The sequence below is a fragment of the Dermacentor albipictus genome, chromosome 1 (genome assembly GCF_038994185.2).
Source record: "Dermacentor albipictus isolate Rhodes 1998 colony chromosome 1, USDA_Dalb.pri_finalv2, whole genome shotgun sequence".
Taxonomy (NCBI): Eukaryota; Metazoa; Arthropoda; class Arachnida; order Ixodida; family Ixodidae; genus Dermacentor; species Dermacentor albipictus.
Window position 1 is genome coordinate 423774586 of NC_091821.1, and position 12063 is coordinate 423786648.

At 40.6% G+C, this 12063-nt stretch overlaps 1 protein-coding gene across 4 annotated transcripts in view; it reads right to left on the bottom strand.

Moving 5' to 3' along the window:
- Nucleotides 1-2031: 2031 nt before the first annotated feature.
- LOC135897105 (carcinine transporter-like) overlaps nt 2032-12063 on the bottom strand; it is a 40304-nt gene continuing 30272 nt past the window's right edge. For all 4 annotated transcript variants that reach the window (XM_065425681.1, XM_065425683.1, XM_065425690.2 and 1 more), the window contains exons 10-11: nt 10790-10968; nt 2032-6750 (exon numbers count right to left, since the gene is read on the bottom strand). In XM_065425681.1, coding sequence (XP_065281753.1) covers nt 6699-6750; nt 10790-10968 — 231 coding nt within the window. In that variant the 3' untranslated portion in view covers nt 2032-6698. The remainder of the gene's footprint in view (nt 6751-10789; nt 10969-12063) is intronic.

Here is a 12063-nt window from a genome sequence, read left to right on the forward strand (position 1 = left end):
GCCAGAGGCTTCCAAGTGGTAATAAATGATGAAAACCTTTTTTTTTGTATTTTGCATTTGCGAGCTACACAGGTGCAGACTGCTGACCGAGATACATAAGCTATATGCCGTATAAGATACTATACTGTAATATAGAATAGGTGCCATACAAGATGAGCAGAGTGTTATTACAAATGGCACATCCTCCCTTCTTGGTAGTACCCATCTGGAGAGAAAGAGGACAGGGAAAGGGAACCTAGGGCAAGTTAAAATAGCATCAACAGAGAACTCCCAGGCTCTCCAGGAGAGCCCAGGATTTTTTTTGCTTTGAAAGGTAGACAACATCCTAACTTGCTTGCAGGGGCAACAATTAACAAGCAGAAGGGAGTTGCTGATTCACTTACGAATTCGCATTCTATACAATTTCTACAGTTTAACGAATGAACCACTCACTGCAGTCACTTGGGGGCTGTGGTGTTCTTTTGCACAGCACAAAGCCACTGGTTTGATACTCAGCCATGGCAGTTGCGTTCAAAAGGGAGCAGACTGCAAAAAAATCATGTACTAAAGCTAGTGTACTAATTCTTTGGGGGCATGTTAAATAACTCCGCTTCGGCAACCTAACTTTGAATGTCCACTACAGCGTAAATCATAGTCTCGCTGTGAATATAGGAAGTACAACTCAGTGCTGCCAACCTCCAAAGCCAGTTTCCCTTAACTCGGACAAAAATAGTTCTCTAGATTTCCCTAGATATATTGCAGGATGTAGTTGTTCAGTTTGTCAACAATTTCCATAACAATAAGTGTTATGGAAATAGACTACAAATTATATGTTTAAAAATGTTTCCAAGCTTGCCTTTAAAATATTTAAATAAGTTACTGCAGTCAAGTTGAACTGATGTCACAGTGCAGGTCCTTTTAACCTAAAAACAGAGCTTCGTTTGAAAGTGTATTCACAGAAGACGTCAGCACGTTTATACTTTGTTCAATGTGCAAAACAAGATTTACACCAAACCTTCTTGAAATTACACGAAAGATGGGCACCGACTTCCCTTACAGATTATAACATTCAGAACAGTGTGCCACATGCCTCATGAAGCCAATGTAGAAGATGTGCAATAAGTGTTTCTTGCGTGCCGTGTACTGGCACAGCCGCATCACATTTATGCACTTGCACGTCATTTGCAGTGAAGTAAGCAAATATGCAGCCAATTTATTTGTCTTTTCTTCACGCCAATAGTCATCAAAATACTTCGCCACTGCGACTCTGTCAAGGTTGCTCTGCTTATGGATGGTTTCCAGTAAATTTCAGTACATGCATCCATAGTCAGATGCGCAGCACCACGATCACCTTGCCGCGCTCAGTGCTACCTTTTTGCTTACACTGAAAGTTGCTTTTCTGCATTGTTTGGCATTGCAGCATGCATTTGTTTCGCTGGTTACAAATCAATATTTTCTCCAAAGTGCACAGAAATCAACAGCACAACAGCAATAGCATAATAGCAGCGCTTTGTTAACAGTGCCAAGGGGATCCACAACCTGTCATTCACTTGGCAAGATCACTGTGCTGCAGCACAGTCATATTTCGCATGGTAATGTACAAGCAACCTATGGTTACTAAAATCAAAACACACCTTCAGAGCAGCATTTCCACTTATCTGTTGTTCTACTGTCGAACGCAGCAGTGGTTTCTTCTAAGCACTGAATTTCCCTATAGTTAGGCAGACTTCCCCATTTTTCCTGAGCAAAACTTGCAATCCTTAGATCCAGGGAAGTTTCCCTGGAGTTGGCAGCACTGGTACAGTTCCAATAAGCATTATCATTGTTATTAACCACGAGGCTTCTTCCTTATAAGGACATAGTAGTATGTTTTCTAGTCTATGTATTCATTGGAGTATTGTTGAGCTGCCCAGTGAACAATACTGAACAATGCAATGTGTTTCTGTAGTATTGGAGCTGGTGTCAACTTTCTCTATGACACAAATGAACATGGTGAGGAAGGAGAAGAAATGGCATCAGCAGGCACAAAAGAAAGAGGGCTGTATGCAAACAGTCTCTTTAACATTTTACTTCCAATTCCAATGCATCTGACAGCTTCATCACTTTTCACAAAACGAATGAAGAATGAAGAAAGAGGCTAATTATTAGTGCAAAAGGCTTCATTTGAAAACTTGTTACTATAACAGCATGTAACGAAAAAAGATATACCTGCAGGTCACTGAGAACATCACAATTGCATACAATGTTACACAAGTAAACCTGCGAGCAAAAATTTACGGACCACAGGGTTGCTGAAAAAACTGGATTTCTTTGTAATTAACCCACATAAACTGAAACTGACGATTGCACTTGAAAATTTGCAATGCCAAGTTTGGATTACAGTCTTTCATTTCAAGTTGCATTCACAGAAAGAAGAGAAAATTAGTTTTATTGCGCAATCCCTGGTCCGTATACTTTCGGTCACGGGTTTACATTATTGAACAAAAGTACTAAGTCAGAGATCATACATATGCAAATGTTATTTGGAAACAAACATGGCAGGTTCTTTAGTGTAGTACTTTGTTCACTTCTTATGGTGGCCTTTATTTCTTTGGATATGTACATGGACAACATGCCACACAGCACTTTTCACACTGTGTAACATCAATGTTGAAATGGGTCCTGAGATATTGAAGGTTGCACTCTCTCTAGGACCACCAAAAACATATATGTCCTGTCAGGGCCATTTTTCACATCCCTGGTAATGAATAGCATACACAGCATCAACAAATAAAGCTCTAACACTGATCGATGGCTAATGATTATAATGAGATTCAAGAGAGTGCTTCTTTTACATAAATTGGAAAACCACCTGCTGAATTCTGTAGTCCTCAGTATATCATAAAATGTACCATGGCTTCTTTATTATTTATTAGCAGAATCGCTTTAAACTGTCGATCTAGATCGATTTTAAGTTCAGAATATGGTGTGTCACATATAATATATGAGGCATCACACCATTAATGCAAATAAGAGCTTGTGCAGAAGTGAAATTGGTGCAATCGCAAAAAATTTGGGAGTGCATACTAGCTGCCTAAATTCTGAAAGGACCACTTGTTCACGAAAAACTTGAACACGGTATAAACATTCAGCTTTCCACATGGCAAGCTCATTCTCCCTTCTTACCCGAAACAATTCATTGAGCTTATGTCAGTAAGCTCTGCAAAAGAGTCTGTGCTTTCAATGCACTAAGAAAAGCTAAAACAAATTCATCAAGCATGCAGCCAAAAAATAGGTACCATATTTTAGTGTTTAACACCTCAACCAAATATTTATATACATTAAGAACACTGTGATGGACAAGTTATTCTCAAATTTTGCCTTCAGGCCCAGCTTCACTGTATAGCCATACCACTTTTTAACACAAAGCAGCAGCAATGACAAAATATTCAAAATCATATCTGGAGCTTTGGCTTGAGTGAACGATTGTACTAGACTGCTCTGCCAAAATTTTGCTTCTCCTGGGGGTTGCGATTTGAATGAAGGTTACATGCAGAGATAGGTTGCATTCAACAAAGTGTAGAAGAATCAGTGAGGCACCATATATGCACATTATTTAAGCCAGTGCTTTACCACAACACATGTATTCTTATCACAACCTTGCATTTTAAAGCTTTGCCCTGACAGCCCGCTGACACTCTTCTTGCCTACATGATCATGCGATAAACATGTTGCTAATGCACCGCACCTCACAGTCAATCAGTCGATTTCTGCAAAGAAAACATACTACACCCTTAATTCAGTCATTAGTGCAAAAGATGTCATTTGAATATTTGTTACTAATGCAGTGTGTGGTAATATCAAAGTAACGCCAGTCGGACACAAACAACTTCACGTTTACACACAAGTAACATGGCTAATGTTATTCATAGGCTACAAGTCACTGCCTGCATATGATTAACACTAGCATTTGGGACATAAAGCCATAAATGCTGCACTGGATTGTACATACAACGGACAAAGCACTTTCATAACACAAATGGTCAGCAACCACTCAACCACAATATTCATATTTTATAACACATAAAATGTTGGAGGATGTGCTGTGCAAACACTTGAATGCACCTCACAAGAAGCTAAAGTGATCAGGCTTCCCAAAGCCCAACAGCATCACACACAAAAGTTGGGGGAAGTTGGGATTTAAGTGTGATACTATATTTGAACAATACAAAACAAGCTTTCCTAAGAACTACCAGCCTGAGATGGGACACTGCTTAATATTGGAGCAATTAGCCAAATATTGCATGAACTTTTTTTTTTAATCTGCAATTTCGCACAAAAAGTGCGGAGCTAAGCTGTTGGGCAAATAAGCTTTATGAAAAAAATCAGTCTTGTGATGGCAGGGTGCATAGGTAGCGAAAGGAAATTGGAAGTGACGGCACAGATCCAAGAAGGCTAATCTAGAATTTGAAGGTCAAATGGTTCCATAAACTACAGCGGCACACTACCATTTCACTTCCATTTGCAAATACAGCTTCTCAGTGCTATGCTCAACACAGCACTACTCTGTTCTTCATTAAGATTCTCATTGTATGCACGGCTGGCAGGGATACTCTTAATCTTCTCGCTATGCTACATCTTAAAACCATAAAGATGCCTCATGGTAGAAAGGAGAGCATACTCATTGTGCATCGCTAATCCATCCCTGTCAGCTAGCATCACTCATGAGAGGCTTAGTGGCAAACAATCTGCAGGCGAGACACGCAGTCGGCTCTTGCTCCTAGTTGGTTGATGTGATCCTTAGCTTCCACTGCAGTGCAGAAAATTGGAAACGAAGAGTACACCTGTACACAAGCTCAAGCCAATCCATTCTTTACATCTAGAGCCGGACCATGAGAATACTTGTGTGCATCTATTGTCAGCAATTTGGTGGGAGAACACTGAGCTTTTTTCTCTTGCCCGCCCATCTTGGGCAAGAACGCTCTACATCTGTCTTGCAGACAGCAACTTGCACTTTGGCATTTGCCAACTAGGGAGGCACAGGGGTGTGTCAGAGCACAAAACCAGTTGGAACAGTGGGATGTCTGGTCAGTTTAGCTAGTACATATAACTTGGAAAACAGCCATGAGAAATAATAAAAGTCAGAGTTGCATATTTTCTTTCTTTTAAAGAAACACGAAGACCAAAGCATACAAACTGAGAAGGCACAGGGCAGTATAGTGTTTTGGTATATTAGCTTTTCTCTGTTTTGCATCATAAGGATGAAAGTGAGAAAAATATTAAGGTGACAGTATGTAAAAAAAAGCTAGGTGCATCTGAAAAGTCAGTGCAACCACTAGTGCTAATTCTAACCTATAATCCCCACAGATTGCATGTGGTGCACTCACTACCACATGAAGCCTGGCCCTCCCTACCACATGAAAACGTGCATCGCCTGAAACAGTAAACATTCACGTGTGAAGATAACGTAAGCAGGTACTATCATTACCTACTCCTCCCTTGACACATTGTGGCATCAATACATTGTCAAAAGATTGCGGTAGCTCAATAAATGTTAATTAAGGCAAGGCTTCTCACATTATTTTCCAATTTCTCTCCCATTAATTTCTCTCCCATTAGACACGACAGACAGCTTCCCCAAAAGTCACTGACTTTTCTGTCACTTCTGCTTAACGCGTTAATACAGCCATTTTCAGAAACCATATGGAAACCAACGTTACTTATATGTATGAGCAATAAATGAGTGCAAAAAATTATGCCTAACAAATCACAACTCACCATCAGGAAGAAGCATGTACAAATTAGTGGCTCACTTCTTTTAGCTGACTGTGCCATGAATAGGCATGTAGTACTACATTACAGAATTTTCATAAAGTGTACATCTTTACTGCTGTAAAAGTTGCAACCATACCTTAACTTGAGTGTCACCTATGAGAATTTGCAATTCCTGCTTAAGGCAAAACTAAGAAAACACATAGCATGTATTTTTTACACAGCAACTAATAACAGACAAGTTACCTGTCTATGGCACTAGTGATTACAAACTTCACAGTTTGTGAAAAATCCTTTTCACAAGGCACTTTCATTCCTACAAAACTTGCAAAGCTCTCGTCGCTTTGCCAATAAACCCAACATCAGGCTTTATCAGCAGAGCAATGCATTTTTAGCAACTTCCTACACTGTACTCCTCAACTTTTGCCACATTTTGGGCTTTCCTTGCACAGAGCAGCATATGCCAGCTCAGTTAACTAGATCACATCAGTAAGTACGTGGTACAAAAAGCTGTATGGATGTACAGGACGTGGGTTCTGCGATAAACCTGAATTAGCAGACAACATGCGTTTGCAGCCTGTAAAACAATAGAATGCCACGTTGTTCGCACATACTACTAGTGCAAGCAGAAAATTTAATTCCAAGCAGAAAGCGCTAGCTGCAGAGACATTCAGCCGTATTGCAGATACCACACCCTGTAAACTTTTGGTAGCAATACTACAGATAAAAGAAAAATATTTCAGGCATACTTATGTGATTTCTTCCAAGGTAGAAAGTTTGCAAGTGTTCGTAAATATTAAAAAATCCCGTGACATTCTTACTAGTCTCGTAATTTCATCATGAATACACTGAACATTACAAAACATCTGTGAATGTATCCCTCACAACGACATAGAAGCTGCAAATGACCTAACTCAATGCTGATCGTGCCAAGAACTCATAGATGAAGACTGCAGATTGTCCCATGCCTAGCAGCTCACTGCAGCAGAAACACTGGGTGGATCACAGTTTGTTGGCTCGCTGAAAAGAAAGGAAAAAAAAGAAAAAAAAAAGAAAGGGCATGAGGACTCAGTGCAGCCTTCTACGCACACAAGTGTGTCAGACTGAGTCTGAATACATTGTGGAAACACCTCTTCGTTTTTCTGGCACAAGCTGCTAAGGCTGTCCTGTATTGACAACCAGCAAATTCTTGCATCTCTCTTCTCAAAACCACTGATATATGCTTATCACAGCCTGTGTCTCTTAAACAGAACCACTAGAAGCACATCCTGTATGTCCAGGTTGAGTCCAACAGCAGAATAAATTGGAACATGGACAAAAACAAAGAAAACTTAAACAACACATGAATATGTGAATGCATGGCATTGCATTGCTGCATATCCTGGCTACAAACATAAACTTTAATCCCAAAAGTTCACATGAGAGGCTAAATGACACCAGTATGTATTACGACAGATTTGCAAACATGGAAATTGAAATGTGCATAACAAGTCCACATAGACTTGCTCACATTTTAATTCACGTTGACAGTACATCGCTTAAACTTAAAGCCTGGCACGCATACCCTTAAAAAAAATCCCATTCTGCGGTTTTACATGCCAATACCATGATCTGATTATGAGGCACACAGCAGCAGGGGACTTCGGATTAATTTTGACCACCTAAGACCCAGTGCGCAGTCCACAGGATATTCTGCATTTCGCCCCCATCGAAATGTGGCTGCCGTAGTCGGGATTTGATCCCATGACCTCATATTCACAAGCACAACACAATAGCTGCTAAGCTGCCATGGTAAGTTCGCACACCCCTTGAACCCTTCAATATCTCTCCTGCAATTCTTGCAATGGTGCATCAGGCTACGACAATCTTGGCACATTTTCTTTCTTCTTCCCCTGATGAGACAATCTGTGGGCTTTCTTGACTACTATTTTGACAACTTAATAATATTTAAATCTTACTCTCTCCTTTTCATACGGCTATCTGCATGAAGGCTTAGCAGTATTTCCAGTTGCATTTCTACGATACCTTGTGGTAGCACAAGATGTTATGACCTTCAGGTAGCCACAATTTCTTTTTGCCAAGAACAAGATGCGGCATTCGCAATCATTCCAAAGACAAACACTGGCAAGGTTTGGTCATGTGCCAAAGTTGGTGCACCAAAAACATGGCAGCAAGTACTGCAGTACTAGTGCTCACTACTAGTTCATTAGCATAACAAATGACAAAAAAAAATTGATATCGTTAATGAGGCTTTATTATCTGAAAGCTGTGCTGTATGCTAGAAAGACTTCAGATTAATTCTGACCACCTACAGCTCGTTAACATGCACCAATATCGTATTTGCACGATTCTACCCTGCCACCAATTATAACGCATGGTTATATTACCGCCCAAATATTTAAAAAAAATAACTTGGTGTTGATTATAACTAAACCTTAGTTAATGCCTACCGCGCTGAAACAATATTGTGGAACATACAAAGGCACACAGACATGCACACACTTGAATCTTAGTGGCCAGTCACTATCAGAGTCTGATGACAACTCCGTTTCGCTGTCTACTGACCACAGAAGGTCATCTTCAGTACCACTTAATGCATTAGGAACACTACACTTCTGGAAGCTCATGCAACCATCACCTGCGGAAGGGCATTCCACGCACCATGGACCTACCTTGTGATGCCTTCGAATGTCGCTTTCTCAAGACGACCCAATCAATGGCAGTATGGGTAGCTACCTTGCATCTGGCTTTTTTTTTAGTAAGAATCAGTTCCCTTTTTGATTTTAAGAAGAATCATCTACGATTGTAATGCGCATGCAAATTTGGATGCACATTTTATTAAAGAAGAGGTGCGCATTAGAATCGTGTAAATGTGGTATGTGAGCATCGAAGTGCTCTCGAATTCTGTTTTTTGTCAGACTAAAACTGCCACGACCAAGAATTTGGCCTGAAACCTTATGCTCAGCAGCAGAAAACACAGACACTGAGCCACTAACAATATTGGGTCGGCCTATATTTACACTGATTGAAAAGCATTTAACATCGTGCTAAAATTCATACTTTTTGCACTTGACACAAAGCAACGCCTTTATGTTATCAGCTTATACAGTAGAATTTCGATGGTACAATCCTATTTCGTACGATTTTCCAGCACCATCGTTCATCATCTAAAACACAAAAAATGACCCAATGCAGTTAGGCTTCTTTTTTGCTGGTTCATGCATTCCCAGAAAACATGATCTTTCAGCCCTAACATTCAGTACATCATCAAACTGTGATTGTGATATGTTTTCCAGCTGCTATGTTCCACAAGAACAAGAAAAGGCATGAGCCACAAACGATAGAGAGCAGTAGGCACCCATCAGGGCAGCTTCCCAGCATTCATTGCATGCCCATTTCATGTGAAAATGTCGGCATACATTGTTCCCCCTCCCAGTGACAGCAAATCAACTCGCGGGTCACCACACATCGCATTTGCAGCTATCTAGCTGTTTCACAGCGTGTGTCGTATAGTGCTGTTCGAGGTGTACTGCACACTTTTAATAATCGATAACTCAAATGCACCACCATTCAATGCTGCAGGTGGTGCGAAGTGAGCATCATATTTTGTGCTGGCAGCATCACATTCTACACAATAGAAAAATGATGTGGTCTAGGACCGCTTGGGCCCCACTAGCTCGGCAACAGTTTTTATGAGGAGGTAAAGCTTGCATCCAAGTACCCTAATTAATTTTTTTTCTGGTCGTGACATTTATGCGGGACTGCTTACTATGCCATTCAAGGATGCCGTGACATGTTTCAATTTGTTGTTTAATAGACACTGGCTATAAGCCTGGTCAGGCTAACCTGTGCACGTCTTCCCACCAAACTGTGGAATGAATGTTCCCCACTGTAGCATTATAGCAGACAGAACAAGGAGCAGTGCATGCAACTGACAACCTAAAGCAACACAACTCTTGAAAACCAAAACCCTTTTCATGGTGACTAGCAGTATTGCATCGATGTTGCATCATGAGAATATTTCACTGCCTTGGTAAAATGGCCTGTTAAGGATGAACCACATAGTGCATAAGCTTACTATTAACAGTAATTGAATAGAAATCACTGTACTGAATGTGCATTTAGAGATTTTTTTGGATAAGCAGAATTGTGCCATTTGTGGCTGTCCATTTAATGCATCGGCTTCTTGTGCTCACTTCCATAACGCTGTATTAGAAAAGCCAATGGAGCTTGCATTAAATGCACCCAAATTTTCCTTCTTTGGCCAACAGACAGCACCCTCTTAATGCCCCAGCGCTACATCATTGTTACTTTGTGTGGCATATTAAGCTATCCCAATGTTTCATCAACAGAAAAAAAGAAAGTTGCAGTTTTGCCCGAAGTATGCTTAGTGATAGAAGTAGTAGGCTATTACGTAATGTAAGGGTCAGTTTTATGGGTTCAGTGTAAATTGCAGTAAACGTTTGCTTACTAACTAAACACACATGGTGTCATGAGCACAATTATGCTAATGAACAAATTTCATTTGATGACCCTGAGCGTTCGCAGTCACAACGCTTGTGTGATGAGGAGCACTGGTGCACAAAGCAAATGTTCTGTGCTGCCACTCGCTTTACCATTTAAACTGTGCAGTGCCTCCAAAGCTCAGCAGATCATGTAAAATCCAAAACTCACAGGCAGCACATGCACCATCGCAGCCACCACAGCACAGTACCGGTGATGGCAGAAACATGCTTCACATTTAATTTCTATCGCAATAAAATGTTACCAAATAAAACATTATCAAATGACCCTTCCTGTACTTTTTGTGCTTGAATGTGTAGTGTTGGGGGAGTAATCAACTTCACTGGAAACTTCATGCGTGTAGCTCGGTTTCCCAAATGAGAGAGGGTAATGTGCGCATAAGTTGTTCCCAGACATCTATACATGAAATAAAGAGCTTTCTCTTCTTGAAAAGTCGCCTTTTGAACCAGGAAAATCAGATCAGTATGTCACAAGATCTCAATAGTTGGCTAGAAACTATTAACCGTTCTGAATGAAAAAATAAATGAAGACTGACCCTTTGTCCCCAAGGCAAGGAAAATCCAAGAGGTGCTGGTCTGCTCCAAAGAGTTCCCCATCTTGCAAGGTTTGCGGCATGTGCTTGCCTTTGGTTTCAGGCAGGAACAGGGATAGGACACTCAGGACCAGTGACATGACACCAGTGATGAGCATTGGGTATGTGGGGTCCAGGCGAGACTGCAGAACGCACAAAGACAAATCGTTGGCAGAAACTGATGAAGATTTCGCGATTCAGGGCCACTACGAATGGCTAAAGATCAAAATTATTGCTCAAAGGATAGCAAACCAGCCACAGGGCACTGTAATTGCTTTTTAAGACACTAAAATCCAACAGCCTGTAAATAATTTATCTTGCTAGCCTGAATTCTAAATAGGGGGTTGCGGGAAGAAATTGTGTTTTGATTTGTTATATACTGAGTGCTGTATCAATAGAGGAGTGCTAGATGTACAAAACTCTTTCTGCTAAACTGCTGGTCGATTTCCACTTAAATTTCACATTACTTACCCCCCTCTCCCTCCTTCCAGTTTTGTCCACAATAAATTCGAAGTGGATGTTGTCTGCGGCAACGCCACTCAAAACGTGTTGATTCCATTGCAACACAATGCTGGAGCGATCTGTCACAACCTTTTATGAACACCATGTAGTTGCTGCAGGCATGAGAGATGGCACCCCTGTTTCGTTGACAAGTAGACCTCTTTTAGTGGTAACACCACAGACAATGCCCACTTTGAGCATATCATGGATGAAGCTGCTAAATAATGCCCACAAATGTGGGATTAAACTAAACTTCATGTAAAATGGTACCTTTGTGCAAAATTTGAACAGTGATCAGCCAGCACTTCAGCATAAAGTCGTTATGCCGGTGCTCCTACTTACACTTACACAACACTTGGGATGTGAACAAGCAAGCATACATTCAATTAAATTGCAAACATAATGATGGCAAACAATTATACGTCCAAATATGAATGCACTTTTAACACTAAATTTTTTGCACAGGTGAGAAGCCGCTGTTAGTGACTTTTTCCCTGCTACAAAACCAACATAAAAGCAACAAACCGAGCAACAATTTTCCTTCACTGCGATGTAGCAGCCAGTGTTTCTTCGCTGATCTCATGTACAGTAATTTAATACCATATGCCATGGCCTCAGATCGACTATTATAAATCTTCAAATGCCACAGGCCAGCCACAACACTACATTTTGCAGCCCAAATGTAACCTGAATGAGCTGCCAGAACAACGACAGGAATTGTATATGCCAATAAAATC